Source organism: Patiria miniata, unplaced genomic scaffold (genome assembly GCF_015706575.1).
Source record: "Patiria miniata isolate m_02_andy unplaced genomic scaffold, ASM1570657v1 HiC_scaffold_29, whole genome shotgun sequence".
NCBI lineage: Eukaryota > Metazoa > Echinodermata > Asteroidea > Valvatida > Asterinidae > Patiria > Patiria miniata.
This window is the reverse complement of record NW_024037068.1, coordinates 20,074,183-20,090,707: the sequence shown is the minus strand read 5'-3', so window position 1 is coordinate 20,090,707 and position 16,525 is coordinate 20,074,183. Positions and strand designations below refer to the sequence as shown.

General features: G+C 42.8%; 1 protein-coding gene across 1 annotated transcript; it reads right to left on the bottom strand.

Moving 5' to 3' along the window:
- Positions 1 to 380: 380 nt before the first annotated feature.
- LOC119735805 (mitochondrial potassium channel ATP-binding subunit-like) lies at positions 381 to 16,503 on the bottom strand. The gene is made up of 17 exons (XM_038209746.1): positions 16,312 to 16,503; positions 15,193 to 15,344; positions 13,692 to 13,894; positions 11,905 to 12,057; positions 11,471 to 11,616; positions 9,664 to 9,880; positions 8,391 to 8,574; positions 7,300 to 7,478; positions 6,569 to 6,688; positions 6,128 to 6,200; positions 5,138 to 5,271; positions 4,732 to 4,803; positions 3,781 to 3,896; positions 2,829 to 2,950; positions 1,974 to 2,062; positions 1,700 to 1,845; positions 381 to 806 (listed from the first exon to the last, which is right to left on the bottom strand). The coding sequence occupies exons 1-16, from the start codon at positions 16,428 to 16,430 to the stop codon at positions 1,768 to 1,770; spliced, it is 2,157 nt and encodes a 718-aa protein (XP_038065674.1). The 5' UTR covers positions 16,431 to 16,503; the 3' UTR covers positions 381 to 806; positions 1,700 to 1,767.
- Positions 16,504 to 16,525: the final 22 nt, after the last annotated feature.

Genomic DNA, 16,525 nt, shown 5'->3' with positions numbered 1-16,525 from the left:
TCCTCTTGTGAAATACAAGAACTATCTGTCATTTGCTTATCAATTGCAACTTGACAACAATCGGCATCCAAAAAGTTTGCAATATACATGTACATGTAGTGCCCGTTTTGCCTGTATTTTGTGTACTGAAGGGTAGGAAGGGGTGAGAAATACGGTCTTAACCCCCCCCCCCCCAGCCCCACCTCCATTTGTCGTTGCATCTGAAGGCTTGTTCGTGTGGAGTGCTGTGGCCTTGTGGTCTGGGGCATTGGATTCGTGGTCTGCGGGTAATTCTGCAGGTTGTGGGTTCGAGTCCTGCCTGGGGTTATGGTGCGTGTGCCCTTGGGCAAGGCACTTTGTCACTCATTGCTTCTCCCCACCCAGGAGTAAATGGGCTCACATACTCGAGAAGCAAAGTACTTGGACTTAACAATTTGATATCACACTCAATCATCACACTACTCGTAAAATCGAGTAATTTAGTTTTGCATGAAAAAAATCTCCTCTCTTGGAGAGGCACATGCTTGTGTATTATCGATACTAAACGAATAGTACCAGGCTGTGGATCTGATCGATTTCCTTTACCTAAGATTTTAATTGTTCTTACTTAAGTACCCCATAAAGTACTCATACTCAGAGACCTGTCCAAGTACTCCTTCTCATACTCGGAGGTCCAAGTATGCGTATTTGTACTCGGAGGTCCAAGTACTCGGACTCGGCTTCACAAAACGTTTAAGTCCAAGTACTTAGACTTGAGTACATGTACTTGTTCTCTCGAGTCAACGTTAACAGATGCGAGTGGTAGTCGATAGCTTGTTACTCGGCAGCAGTGATGTAGTGCCTTGATGCAGGGCCTTGGCCTTAAGGCTGCCTTAATGCTGGACTTTAGGGGCCTTGGCCTCGAGGCTTGAGGGCAAAAGCCTTGGCCTTGGCCTTGGCCTTGGCCTTGGCCTTGAGGGATCAGGGCCTTGCAATTTTGAGTCAAGGCTCTTCAAGGCCCATAGATTTTTTCATTTTCCAGATAAATCTGTTTGAAATTTTGCTGTTACCATTTTAATCGTGTTACCATGGAGGAGGGAAACACCCTATAGATTCGTGTGTTGGGCACACTTTCACTTTTATGACATCACATTTTGTTACCATTATAGTAGATTTGCTGCAACAATATTCTGTACACTTGTGGGGCTAATGAGATGATCACTTAAATTGCATACAATTATGGAATAGATCTGATTGGTTGTATATGTCTCCCTGATAAGTGCTAAAGATTTGCATGTATCTGTTTTAGATAATGCTAATATTTCTGACCATGGTGGCCCAGCAAATAAAAATTTCCCAAATCAGTTTCTTGGATCCCCCTTTTGTTACACTTGGGAGAATTGTGCGTCAATATAGAAGTAAATCATTATTTTATGTTCATGAAGACCCGAACTTATACTTTAATAGATACAATGCAGTCACAAAACAGTGTATGCGAGCATGTTGATTGCAATTAAAGACAAGTTGTTCTTCTTAATGAGCGATTGGTGATGATGTGTCATGTGACTATATTTAGTTCTATATTAGTGGTCATTTTATAAAACGGGGCATTGGCCTTGGCCTTAGCCTTGAGGGTTAAGCCTTGGCCTTGGCCTCGAGGCTTGAGGGTCAAAGCCTTGGCCTTGAGGGTCAAAGCCTTGGCCTTGAGGGTCAAAGCCTTTGCTCCATCACTGCTCGGCAGTACTTTGTACTCAGATTAAAGTACTCGACTACAACACCGGTGGTTCTTCAGACGACGGCGTTGGCACTTCACTTCCTCGCTGCTTGTCCCCTGATCAGGTCAGCATATATCCCACCTCTCTTCAGCAATGCTTCATGAGTTCCCAACTTGGAAAAACAAAACAAAACAAAACAGTAAACTGAAGGAAATTATGGAGAGAGAGAGAGGGATTAACTACAAATCTTTGAAATAATCCAGTCGTTTGCGGAAATTACAGGAATATTTTATGTCCTACCTCTTGAATTCTTCCGTTGTCGAGTACTGCAATGAGATCTGCGTTCCTGATGGTGCTCAGTCTGTGGGCGATAACAAGGACTGTACGACCTGAAAATTGGTAGAATTTTGTTTGTAAAACTTATTTACTGGAGACACACAGCATGAACTGTAGTGCCACAGCTTTTCCTTTGGAAAGAAATGTCAGTTTTTTGATTTCAGGAATTTGTTCCGTGATAATCGTTTCAACCATGAAAATGTATGACAAGCTGTAGGTCTATCGATTCTATTCCGATTGATTCAAAAATTGTTCCTCTGTTTTCTCCAAAGCACTTTTGCTATCTGTTGTACAAAGCAACTGCCCCATGACGGTTTATAGGAACAATAGCTAGCAGAATGCTTGCCCCATTGAAGGAGGCCTCTGTGAGGACCGAACAGTGATGCGTGTTTGGAATGGTCAGTATCCGCTCCGTTTACAAGTACCCCCTCACCGGCAAAGAAAGTATAGTTGGGGGTGACCGACCGACGCCATCTTGCCTAGCTGCAATTTTGCCGCGACGCGCTGCCGTACCACTGCATGTACATAGTACAAATCCCCTGGTGTACGTGCATCACACACAAAGTACAAGGAACAGTGCGCGTCAACCAGCTAAATGTCCTTTCCATAGGACGTCGTTGCTAGGTAAAACGGCGCCCTCTTTCGTTGACGCATGGAACCCACAGCTGGCCTACATTAGGCTTGAAGGTAACAGTAAGCATGAGGTCTTAAAAAGTTTGCCAAACTGGCCTTCCAAATGCAAAAACTATTTCTTCTTTTATTGCAATCTTGACCACTTCCCTCATCCCTTCCAGATCAGGCACTTCACACTTGACGTACCTTTGGACACCTTATCGATCGCTTCTTGTACGACTCTCTCAGACTCGGCGTCGAGGGCGCTTGTGGCCTCGTCAAGAATCAAGATGGAAGGGTTCTTGATCAGTGCCCGAGCTATTGCAATCCTATGAACCAACAACAAAACAATTGTACAAATTAAACCAATTAATCAAACCAAATAAGGGGACGTTTACAATAATTGTCTGCATTTCTTGCAGACTAAGTCCATCTCTTGGTAGGAATCTGAAATGTGACGAGAGAAACCAGTGCTGATATCAAAATCACTTTGAACAATTTGCATGTGGTTTGCATACAATTTGCATATAATTTGCATACAGCAGCCATATTCAGCAATGCAGGACTCCAAAGATGTTAGTGCGAGTAAATAAAATGGTCGTTCTTTGAAAATCAGTCATGCATACAGGCAATTCATTTCGGCAATTCGTCTTGGACCAAGACTCACTGTACCTGTGCTTCCGCCCTCCAGAAATTGTCACCCCTCGCTCTCCTAGAACAGAGTTGTAACCCTCTGAGAAACCCAATGTAATACAATGTAATACAATGCAGTACAATGTAATACGATGTAATACAATGTAATACAATGTAAAACGAATATCAATAGGTAAGACTGTACCTAATTTGCTTCTGTCATGTACCCCTCGCTCTCCCAAAGTATTGTCTTCTGGGAAACCCAAAGTAATACAAAGTAGTACAATGTAATACAATGTAATACAATGCAGTACAATGTAATACGATATAATACAATGTACTACAATGTAATACAATGTAAAAATAATATCAATAGGTAAGACTGTACCTTTGCTTCCGTCATGTACCCCCTCACTCCCCCAAAGTAGTGTCTTAATCCTATTGGAAACCCAATGTAGTACAATGTAGTACAATGTAATACAATGTAATACAATGTAATACCACATACAAGTGTCAATGAGTATACCTTTGCTTTTGTCCTCCGGATATTGTCACCCCTCGCTCGCCCAGAACGGTGTCGTAACCCTCTGGGAAACCCAAAATGAACTCATGAGCGTTGGCGAGGGCAGCTGCCTCCAAGACCTGCGAGATGCAACAATTGACCGATTAAGAATCCTGACCGTTTAAGGATAGTGTGTTTAATATAGTTTCACTGTACTGGGGCGCATTGGAATAAACCGTCTTTAAATCTGTCTGTGTGCCAAGATAGTCTGAATGCACTGGCCGTCAGTCGGTCTATAAGTTAGACCATTGCAATCACACGGTCTAAGAATTAAAATCTTTAAAATAGCCTGGTTGGGGCTGGGTTTTTTTTATAACGGTTTATAATTGGGACTTCAGTTTACTTTAATATGTGTGTTTACTGCATCGAGCGAGTATCTTTTCCGGGATAGACTGAATCTACTAAGAAAATCACGAAACACTGAGTCGCAAAGCAAATAAACATAACCTCAACATACAATCTTATCTTCAAGCAAACTTGAGTCCTCGATCCTGATTGGTCGATCCATGGCAACAACAGTGTGATAGTATACCTAAAGAGCTCGGTCGGTACCACTCTCCGTGTATCACGCTATTCCACCGCTGAAGAGTTCGTGTGCCGCGTGCATGTTCCATCTGTACTGTGCATCAAGTTTGCTTGAAGATAAATGTGTTATCCCACTCGCAGAACACGGAAAAAATATAGCACGTCTTGCGTCCCACATACCTTTGGCCTTGTGGTATGTGGGAAGCAGATGCACTTCACATTATTCCGTGTTCCACTCGCGCTCGCGGGATATCTAATATAGTTGCTGTTTAACTCTCTGTGATTTTTGCTATAACAAGGCCTTGCAAGGGCCCCAGGAAGAATGCTTCTTAGACAACTGATGGGGTTAACCAGGTAAAGAAAGCAGGAAAATTAACAAACAAAACTTACCTCTTGGTCTGTGGCCTCTGGATTGCCGTATCGGATGTTCTCCTTCACAGTTGTGGCAAACAGTACAGGTTCCTGACGTTTAACAGAAATAAAATCTTGAATATTATACCACAACAACAGTCAAAACCAATATGGTTATAAAATCCAAAGACACCAAGATCAAGATAAACAGAGGTGTGTACGGAGCAAGTGCCGAGTGGTCAGCCATCATTTTGTCGCTCAAATGCCAGCAGCTGTGGTTTCAGCCGTGCGCAGAGATCTACAGCTCTCTTTGTTACGGACCAAAACATTCTGACTTGCCAGCAGTAGTGTGCGGTTACCAGCGGCTTCAGGCATCCACATTACAACAGCATGTTCACTGGTACCATGAGCCCAGGTCCACGTGCGGCTTGACTGGCTGCCCTACCTGATTGATGAAGCCGATGGTGCGGCCTCTGAGCCGGCTGGGGTCCAGCTCACGGATGTCCACCCCGTCGATTGAGATTGACCCTCGACCTATGTCGTAGAATCGCTCCAGCAGCGAGGCCACGGTGGACTTCCCTGCACAGATTCAAGAAATGTGCACGCAACAATAATCGTAAGTCCATACATGGCCACAACGAACGAGAGGGGGCTTACTTACCACATTCGAGCACAGACATATAAACACATAGACTGCCAGGTCCTATTCGAAACTACACGCGCATTCCGTGATTTCGCGGCACCCGACTAAAATCCAACTATGGGCAAATTCGCCTCTCGGTATAGGGATTTTACACACACCCAAACTATTCCATTAAAAAAATACTATGAAGTTATTTTTCGATTGTGAAAAAAATCCCTTGTGTACTTAGTATGATTGAAGTAGATTAAAACACAATAACCTGCACAACTTTTTCACCCAGATTGTGAGTAAAACAGCACTTTTTAAGCTCAAAAATGTACGTCCTGTATGTAAATGTGTGTACTGTACTAAGAGCGTATCTGCATTGAACGCGTGTCGCGCAAATACGTGCGCTGTAAACAAGCGTTTTGCCGAAACTTTTTCGAATCACGGTTTTATGCGCACGACTGGCGGTCTATAGGTCTGTGCACTCAAGAGCCCAAAGCATTGTCCTTGAGAGTATAGTAAAACAAGAGTGTGTGCTCTTGCTGTAGTTATTTCTGCTACAGCCGCTGCAACTGTCACTGTTTTGTTTTTCCTGCTGCTATTGCTACAGATTCTAGACCATTTTCATGTTGCGGCCATCTTGATTTTTTTCCCATTTAAATCAACGTAACCAAAGCGAGGCTGGAAGGAAACATAGTCTGGTTCCTTTTTGTGCAAAAACATTATCTGTCAGTACTGTTATTGGATACAGGGAACATGACTGAAATGGTGGCATTGTTGAAATTGCTGCCACTACTATAAACCTACCTCCACCGGACGGTCCACACACAGCTACAACTTTACCTGCTGGGATACTCAGGTTGAAATCTTTCAAGACTACCTGGTAACAAACAGAGGTCGGAAAAAAATCAGATGTCATAATAAACAGGCATGCAACTGGGAAGTCACAAAAAAAAGAGGAAATTCAAATCTTTCCAAGACTTTGTACAGTGTTTTTCTATTTTGAATGGCACACATGGGAAGTAAAAAAAGAGGAAATCAGCTGATCCGAGGAAAAGTTGCATGCCTGAATATATTAAACCTATTTCTTTGTTAGGGTCAGAATGTCTGAAATATCACTTATGAATACGCACATTTCAAAAATCTCATCTTTAAAAAAGAAATTTAGACATTTTGGGTTATAGTTCAAGATTTTCACATCTAAAAAAAGATATTGTTTTTACTTTTTACATTTTCCTTGGGTTTTACCTGGTCCGGCCTTGTTGGGTAGCTGAAAGTCACGTCGCTGAAGTGCACGTTGCCGTAGAAACTGTGATACAGGATATGTTTGCCCCCCTTGAGAGGAATGGTGGGTTCCAGGTCCAAATACTAGAATACAAAAAAAAGACAACAACTTTGAGAAAGTAAACATGGACATTTTGGTACAAACATGCCAAGCAATAAGCACTTAAATTTGCTGAAATTATTCCGTCTGAAATGGTATCGTTCAGAAAAAACAATCATTGATGACGGTTAAAAAAAGTGTGCCCACGGCCACACTTATCACAAAAAGGTTCAGTGTTCTTTCAGCAAAACGAAAAGAAATCACACAGGGATGTGTGTGAACTGATTCGTTTTGCTGAAAGAACGCACATCCTTTTTTGTGATCCGTGGACAGAACCTTAAAACGGTGGTTGTGTTTAACATTCCGTAACTTGAAAAGTACATGAATGATATGAATGATTCTTGTACTAAAAGAAAGCTGATGAATTGGGCTTTCATATCCTAGATTTTGAAAGTGCTACATGCAGAACTTCAATAAAACAATACTCCCGACATTTGGGTTTCGTTTTTTTTTACTCACCCTGTATGTATGAGGTGAGGTATTGACAAATACAAGGTGTATGTTAGGAAAGAAGTACCAGTACTTTCCACAATCCCCCTGTGATAATTTGAAAACTGCTTTCCAAGCTACGCATCTATCATCACGCAGGCCCTACCTCAAAGACGCGGGCCCCTGCACTCGTGCCCCTGATAGCCTGGCCGAACAGGATGGAGATGCTGGCCAACGATCGCTGGATGGTCTGTGAGGCTACCAGAAAGGACATCAATTGGCCGGCCTTCAAATCCCCACTGGCCAATAAGTAGCCGCCGTGGTATATCACACCCACTATGATGCCTGGGAAAAGAAACACAACAAAACAAAAATGACTTTCCAAGACATCCTTAGCAGTGCGGTATTTCAGCACGCACAGGACTAGATAGTTGACTGCACAGTGATTCCACGAAGCGGGCGCCTTTTACACACACCAATTGTGCCCTTGAGCAAGGCACTTCACCATAATTGCTTCATCCTTTGGATGGGACGTAAAGCCGTAGGTCCCGTGTGTTGTGTAATCCAATGCATGTAAATGAACCCAGTGACAATATCGCTAAGAGAAGGGGTTTGCCCCAGTGTTTCTGGTCTCCTGTATAAACTCCCACGCGGAGTATTTAGGAGAAGAACCAACCAAGACAAGAATCTGAATCTGCATACGGTTCCTCGACCAGGTTGGAATAGAACGCCCTCTATCAGGGGAACATATGCGACATGCCTGTTGCATAGGCTGTGCGTACAAAGGCTTTAAGCTTGTGAATTACCCCACTGCGAATGCCTTGCGCCAAGCCTACTTCAGTATCAGGGTTTTGTTCAGGCCACTTTTGAAAATAAAACAGATATTTCCAATTTGCACCTAGGCCTGTCCCTGAAACAAAACTCAGCTTTTTTTATTTAATAGGCATTTTTCTAGCACTACCAATGTCATTCACATTTTGAATGAGACACCAAGAAAAACAATAGCTGTTTCGGCTGAATTGACCTATCGCCGTTTGCGAGTTAGCCACGCCCCTTAGACAACCCTATGAAGTTTTTATACACTAAGTCTCATTTGTCTCATATTTTGCGCGTTCCGCGTCCATTTTGTATATCATATAATTGGACAATACATGTATTTCATAAGCTGCGTTGACTCGATTCTAACGCGATTCTACCGCGATAGGTCAATTGCCAAACAGCTATAAGTCAACTCTTTTTCTCTCTTTTTGAACTCACCGTTGAGAGCCAAGTTGCTGAGTCCCTGGAACAGCCCAATCCCCAGGCCGAGTTTCTCGTTGAGCTGCCTGGACTTGTCAATCTCGTGGCAGTACAGCTCGAGCTCCTTGTCCTCCATCGCGAATGAGCGAACCGTCCTCATGTTGCCTAGCGCCTCATCGGCGACCGAGGTCCCCATGGCAACCTGACGTAAAAATACAAATATAAAAAAGAAATTGACTTTAACTCTTGCAGATCCTTAAAAAAAAATACTAGGACATTTTGGAGGACGGAGGAAGGTAGATTCAAGACACTACAGTAAAATGCTAGAACTAGAAAGACCACTGGAAAACTCGACATTTTACTACAAACCGTTACGGGCATGCCATCACTGTGTACTCTCACTGAGGCCCCCTTCAATGGGGAAAGCATTGTGCAAGCTATTGTTTAGAAAATCCGCCACGGGTAACAGCTGAAGTTGAGTGGGACATCTGTGAATTACTGCGATAGCATGCTCGGAATGATCTATATAACTAAGAATTCCCTTGCTTTGGCTCTTGAATTTGATTGACATATATGCTGAGCATTGGTGGCTGCAAATCGCTACAGCAAAAGACTGCTATATGGGAAAATCTCAAGTGAACCATGTGCTCTTCACACAAAAGAAATTCTACGGTATTTTTTCACATTGGGCTTAAGAGTTTGTCCTTGTGTTCCTACGTGGTGGATTTTGGAAGACTCAAAATGTAGTGTAATGACTATTAACCTTAACTCCCTAGCATGATTTTACTAGGAACCATACCCATCCTGGCATATTCCAACACCATATGGGAAACTGCACGCACATATTTCTGACTTTGTTTCTGGAGGTGTGCCAACCCAATGTAAAAGACTGTCAGTTTAGGGGTACTGCACCCATCCTGACAGATTCCAACAAAACATGCTGCTGGGGTTTGATGGGTTGAGTTCTGTTAGGGTTGAAGCAAGGAGTAAATACCAACATTAGACTAGCAAATTGGGCTTCATTTAATGGTTCTGCTTACCCTAAACGAAGATTCCTTTAGGATTAATAATAGTAAGAACAGAATTCTACGGTTAACACAGCCCACTGGGCCCAGATTCCAATATTGGCTCAGCGAAAGCAGGTCACCGGCCAGAATGTCATGAGATGTCTATTGCTCTTGACTGGTTCCCCGCTGATACTTGCTAAGCATGTATTTTTTTCACTAAGCATTATTTCAGGTAAATAAGCAATATTTCAACTTCAGGTAACTGAGTTCTGCGAATTTCCAACCTGCTCCTGGACTTTGCGTGACAGCGATCGCAGCGAGGCTCCGATGCCCGTCCCCACCAGCACCAGGCCCGGCACCACCATGATGAGTAGCAAGGTCAGCTTGGGTGACAGGACGTACATTGCCGCGCCGGCCCCAAGGGTCTGGGTGAAACCGCGCAGGCCCTGAGCTATGCACAGCTTAAAGGCGCTCTTGAAATCCTGCACGTCCGCCGAAAGTCTGTCCACAACAAAGAAAGAAATCAAGCACTATATTTAGGGTGAAATTCAATATTAGATTCAAATCAGCCAACCGATCCCGTTAGCTCCGTGGTCGAGTGGTAAGACATCTGCAATAGAAAGCAGGAGGTCGTGGGTTCGAGTCCCACCCAAGTGATTTTTTCCAACTTTGACTCGGGAGGTAACACACTGAGTAAACAGTGTTTATACGTCGGTAAAGGGCAAAACCTAATTTGATTTACATCACCCCGATGCAAAAATCCCATCTTATGAATAAAAATTCAAAACACCGTGCATTTATGAATAATTCAGTATTCGATATTAGATTTGAAAGTTCGCATGGTGAAGAGAGTCTATGGAATAGACCCAGCAAGCGTCTATGATATGTATGCAGATTTCCAACCTGGTTTCCAATAGTAAGCCCTGGATAGAAAACTTTCTTCATGTATCCTGATTCGATACCACAATGTGCTAGTAATGGATTTATATCGTGTAGTTGGTGTTATTGCCAACGTGCATTATGTATTTTCACGATCATTGTAATTATAACGTCCTCGCCTTCTCAAAAATACTCCTTTCCTTTCCAGTTTGCTCAGTTTGCTTCACAATTTTTTCGATTTTGATTTTTTTCAATATTTCGCTTTAAAACAATGTACTTAACCATTTTGACATGTTTCTGTTAGCAAAACATCATTAATTTTCAAGTTACATTAATGCTGCAAGGGGCAGAAATCTCAATAAATGCATTTTGTGTTTTCACGAAGAGCCACATACATTTTGGCCCTTTGAACGCGTACAAAACCCATTGCACGGAAATACGTAAAAGTAGGTCAAATGAGATTTCCGTTTTCACGAAGAGCCACACATCTTTGTTACATTTCAGCTGCGCGCGCGCACTCACGTTGAACAGAAAGGTCAAAGGAAATACACGTTGAACAGAAAGGGCCAATATGACGGAAACCTGAATTTGCGTTTTCACGAAGAGCCACATATCTTTACTAATTAATTTCCACCAATTAACTACTGAATTAAGTCTTATTACCGGGTTCATGTAAAAATTCAGCTCTCGTAGAATCGTGTGATGGTTTCTTTGCTGCACAAAGTTGTTGTAAAGTGGTATTATTTGCAATTTAAAATATGAGAAATCTCTTTTGCGATTAACTCGAAAATGCCTTTTCTTCAAAATCCACATATGTGGCTCTTCGTGAAAACGGTGACGATATTAATATCAAATGTGATTACTGCATATTGGCGGGCCAGATTGTAACATTTTAACTTAAAAAAAATCATGCTTTCATAACTCATGGCGCGACGAATTGATGCTGTTTTTACCCCAGACACCGCATGCAAAAAACAAACGCTAAGGTAACGCACATGCAGGCACCAGACTACTCCTCATTTGCATACGTGTTCAAAAATCTTGAACATGCAAATGATCCAATACCAGGGTGAGAGAGCAAGTAGTGGTGGGCGCGTACTGCTCGACACCCTGGGGACGAGGTTGGTGAGACCCGAACTTGGAGGGCCTGCGAGAGGTCACAAAAGCGCCCTCTACTGTTGATGAACGGACTCTCGGCCCCCAAGACCATACCTGTTGATGAGTTCTCCAGTGTGGTGCGAATCGAAGAATGCAATGTCTTGCCTCAAGAGGGCAGCAAACAGGGCCTCTCGCATTCGGACCGCGGTGCGTTCGCCGACCGCTGACAGGAGGGAGATGTAACTGCTGGTGCACAGGGCCTGCAAATGAAACAATTATTCAGATTGGTCAATCAGTAATCACTTGAGGTTCTTTCAAATGACAAACAATCATTGTGATTGGTCAAAGCCTGGAAATGAAACGGTTATTCTAATTGGTCGATCAGTAGTTACTTGAGGTTCTTACAAATGAAAAACAACCATTGTGATTGGTAAAATGCCTGGAAATGAAACAATTATTCTGATTGGTCAATCGGTAATCACTTGACGTTCTTAAAAAAAATAATCATCTACAAACACTCAAGACCCAACATAAATATAAATATTTACCTGCAGACAGTAGGCTATTATGAGCTTCACTGCCGGCCCGCGGATTTCCTGCAAGTAATTCCCAGAATGCTTTGCAGCCTCGGCCACCACCTGCACCATGTTGCCGAGAAGGACTGGGATCTGAACGTTGATCAGCGCGGCGGCCAGCGCACTCTGTGTAGAAAAGCCATAGTCAAATGCATTAGTAAATTTGTATACCATATCCTTTTACCCTTTACTCAACCAACTTTATAAATACTGTATACTCAGTGTTGTCCGAGGGCTTGCGTGAACAAAATTCACAGGCTTACTCATGACTCCTTGCTGGTTTAAATCTCATATAGCAATGGATACCGAAACCAAATTGTTTACAGGGAACAGGGAGATGTAATTTACATTTTGGGTTTTGCCCTACATTGACACATTTTTTTTAATAAAAAAAATCAGACCTGTATGTGGTGTAATTCGCCAAACAAAATTAGAAGCCTTTTTGCGGTGGTGCTTAAAGACAAGGCACACGCGCATTTTGGTAACCCTATCTGCTCCGTTCACAAGTACCCCCTCACCGGCAAAGCAAGCACAGTTGGGGGTGACTGACCGACGCCATCTTGCCTGACTGCAATTCATTTGCCGCGGAGCGCGGCCACTGCCTGTACGTAGTACAAATCCCCTGGTGTACGTGCGTCACACACAAGGAATGGTGCACGTCAACCAGCGAAATGTCCCGGCCATGGGACATCGTTGTTAGGTAAAAGGGCGCCCTCATTTGTCGGCACAAGGAGCCCATTGGCCGAAGGAGTCCAGAGTGTGTATTACCCGAGCGCGACTCCCCACAGCCTGGTGCCACTGTAGAAAATGGCTGTCACCGAGTTAGTCGATACATGTACAGTTTTATTGCTTGTCCAAGACTGATTTTGGATTTTGTTCTCCTATACTAATGCAGCCTAGAAAATCTTGTCAAGCCTCCACCGTTGTAGAGGGTTGTAGAGGGGGCTATCAACGAGATGAATCAAATCCAGTCTTGGGAATGTTGGCACTGATAACCTGAGAAATTCCAAGCGTACCTCTCGTGTTGTATTCAAGCTATGCCTGTGCATGAGGAGGTCAGCGGCATGGGCGTCGCCAGGATTTTTTCTAGAGGGGGGAAAAAATTTTTTTGGCCAAAATGCTTGTATTTCTCAACACATTCTCGACTTATCAGTTTTAGAGGGGGGCAGGGACATTTGCCCCCCCCCCCCCCCCACCAACTCATTAAATTTACACCACTTTGTCTTCGCGCCTCTATTTCTTTTTTTTTTCTTTTCTTTTTTTTCTTCCTTTTTTTTTTTTTTTTTTGCTTTTCCGGGGGGAGGGGGGGGGGAGGGGGGGGGGGGGGGCAAGTGCCAACTCCCGGCTGGAAGAGACCCGGTGGCCGTCCAAGATCATCTTGGATGGCCTAGCCAGATTTATTACATGTGGAATGAGGCTGTAGGACGCCGGGCACAGGAGATCGGCACGACGGACCTATGCTGTCTACGCGGATGAGTGAGTGAGTGAGGTTTGCTCAGAATGCGGGTATCAGTGGCAACGTTCCTTAGGCTGAGATTTGTGAGATTACCTCACGTGTGCACTTACGGTTGAACGCATGAGGTATGCTCGGGAATTCTTGGATCCTGCTGCCAACGTTCCCAAGATTTAATTCATCATGGTGATAGCTCCTTCTACTGAACCACCGCGACAGCTTGACTGTGCGTGCCAAAAAACAGAACCGGCCACATTAAGGAACAAAATCCAATATGGGCCAAGATTGTAATCTCCATTTGACTCACCACAACCGCAGCCACCAGGTACCATATATCTGGCCAAAGCAGCCGCAGAAATTTCCTCTTCTGAAAGCGGGGATGCTTGAAATCTCCCGAGTCTTTGTAGGCATTTTTGTCCAGGACACGCGAGCTTCCTTTTGTTCTTATTTTACAGTCTGCTGCTACGCCCCACAAGCCCCAACTCAAACTGCCTCCGAACAGAACAGCACCTACAAACAACAAGCATTAAAGGTATAGTCCATCATTTGTAATTTGTGCATTTTGTTTCGTTTGAAGCAACAAACTTGCTCAAAATCTAAAGAAGGGTGCTGAACAACTAACCTGATGAAGTTTCAGCTCAGCTTTAGCTGTATATTCCGAGAAAAACAGCATTCTATGATCTCGATTTCAAATCAATAGGGCCTAGTTGCTGAATCATGTTTTGAATTTGGTTCTCACATGAGCCGATTGCAGCTACGCGATGTGGCGCACTGATCCGACGAATTATAGCAACCGCGCACGCGTGTGCATCCTTCCAATGCTTGTGCGCGCTTCGCCGAATAACAAAACGAACTACTAATTTGAATTTCTTACGGTGCGTCTCAAGAAGCACCTTTAGAAAGGCCTACTTTTGCTGATTTCTTCAACATGACAGCATGCCAGAAAGAATAATTTCACAGGGAGTTTAGTCCCCTTGCTATCTTTCCACTAAGTATGTTTTTCAACATTAATTACGTCAGTCACTTTGTGGATAGCTGGAAATGATGGACTGTAGCTTTAACAATTAAAAACTTGTACGTCCCTCTCTTGCTGTGAAATTCAACAAAGCTATCCTGGTAGTCAAAATCAATCGAGTGATAGTTGAGTGCTCCCTGCCTTCATAAAGCAGGATTGACTGGCTGTGACCGTCTATGCAACTTGATACAACTATGCTTTCACTGTAGGAGATTGATAAGCCAGCTGTGCTGACCAGTTACTTACCTGTTGATGGAAATTGAACTAGTCCCATTGCTTACAAAAATATAATCTGACTGTTGGTTCCCAAAATGTGTGTAAATTATGGGAGGGGAAGTGGACTGGATTTTTGACTGTCTGTGACTGTTCAAGCTTCAGGAGGATTTTAAGGCCTGTAAGCAGCTCTCAATTATAACAAAGTCAATGTACATCAGATTCGAACCAGCCAACCGATCCGGTAAGCTCGGTGGTCGAGTGGTAAGACATCTGCACTAGCAAGCAGGAGGTCGTGGGTTCGAGTCCCACCCGAGAGATTTTTTTCCAACTTTCACTCGGGAGGTAACACTCTGAGTATACAGTGTTTAAACGTCGGTGCAGGGCAAAACCTAATTTGATTTAAAGTCAATGATGTTACTGTTCTAGCAGTGTAATTAATCACCATGTTTTAATACTATCCTTATTTTAATTTTTTTTGTGAACTACAATGTTAAGTGAGCAACCCCCCCCCCCCAAAAAAAATCAAAGATCACAAGATAACTTGTGGAGAAAACTGATCAAAAAGGAAATTACATACCTGTCGAAAGGCGAGGTAGAAACTGATAAGAAACGCCTCCAGATTTCGGTCGGCATGTTTGCAGAAAACGTGCCCTCAGCGCATGGTACACCCGTGTGGTTCTGCAACAGCAGACCTCTAACGGCCGAAAGACTTGAACATCTGTGACAAATCTAAAGCAAAAATAAGTTGTTCAGACATTTTCCAAATTTTAAAACAAACATATAAGGCATCAGAGACTGGCTGAGACACAGACTTGCTGTTGTAGTGCTGGGGAAAAAAAATGCAAAATAAAAAAAAAACTCTTAAAGCCAACAACATTTTCCAAAATCTCCAATTAAGGGGATGATCAGGTGCTGAATATTTCAACATTTATTAGCCAAGATTGGAGTCTCAAGTTTAGATTTTCAGCTTTTTTGGCATCTAGAGAGTGGGGCTGAAGTTGGAACAAACAAAAGTTTCCCTGCACATTTCCAACTCTGTGGAATTCATGAGGGGGCAATTCCAATGTAACTCATCTTACATTTGGAGGGGGTCTTCTGTTAGTCTATAAAGTGAAAGCATTCAGGGTATTTTTCTCACAGAATATCCCTTGAAATTGATTAACCTAGGCCTACAAAGATAAACTCAAAAAGGCCAACTAGTAAATTTATGTTGGTTTGAATATAGTTTTTATCGGAAGGCCTATATTCACGTTACACCAAAAAAAATGGATTTTTTTTGGGGGGGGGGGGTAAGGGGGAAACAATTGATAGGCGCATAACTTAGTCATATTCTACATATTCCAACATTTTCTTAGCATTTCCGGACAAAATTAATAACATCCTCGATCGAGATGTAATTTTTTTATTAATATAAATATTATGTACAAAGACTGACAATTTGCCTCTTTATATTTTCACTTACGTTAATATAATTATAAAGCATGTTATTTATGTTGTCCCCAAAAATTATATTTCAACCTTATCCTATTTTTTTTATTCTGCAAAGAAAGTGCACCATTTTTGCTAGCTTGAGTAACTCCAGCTGACATGCTCCATATTCATTACATGTGAATGAATATGGAGCATGTCAGCTGGAGTTACTCAAGCTACATTTGTGCATTGATTGTGTAACATGTGAAGCCGGTTTTATTTTTACCTGCTAGATTCTACATTAAAACTGCGTGCGGACGACTTTATCACACGAGCTGTTGTGCGACAAGTGGGTTGCAGCTTAAATGCCAGACGAGCTGAATTATTTGAAATTAAAATGTTCATTTTTTACTAGAATTTCATGCCAAAAGTTTTTGACTTAAAAACGCCGGCAATTTCCACACAGTACTGCATTGGTCTGAAATCCAACCTTCTTTCAA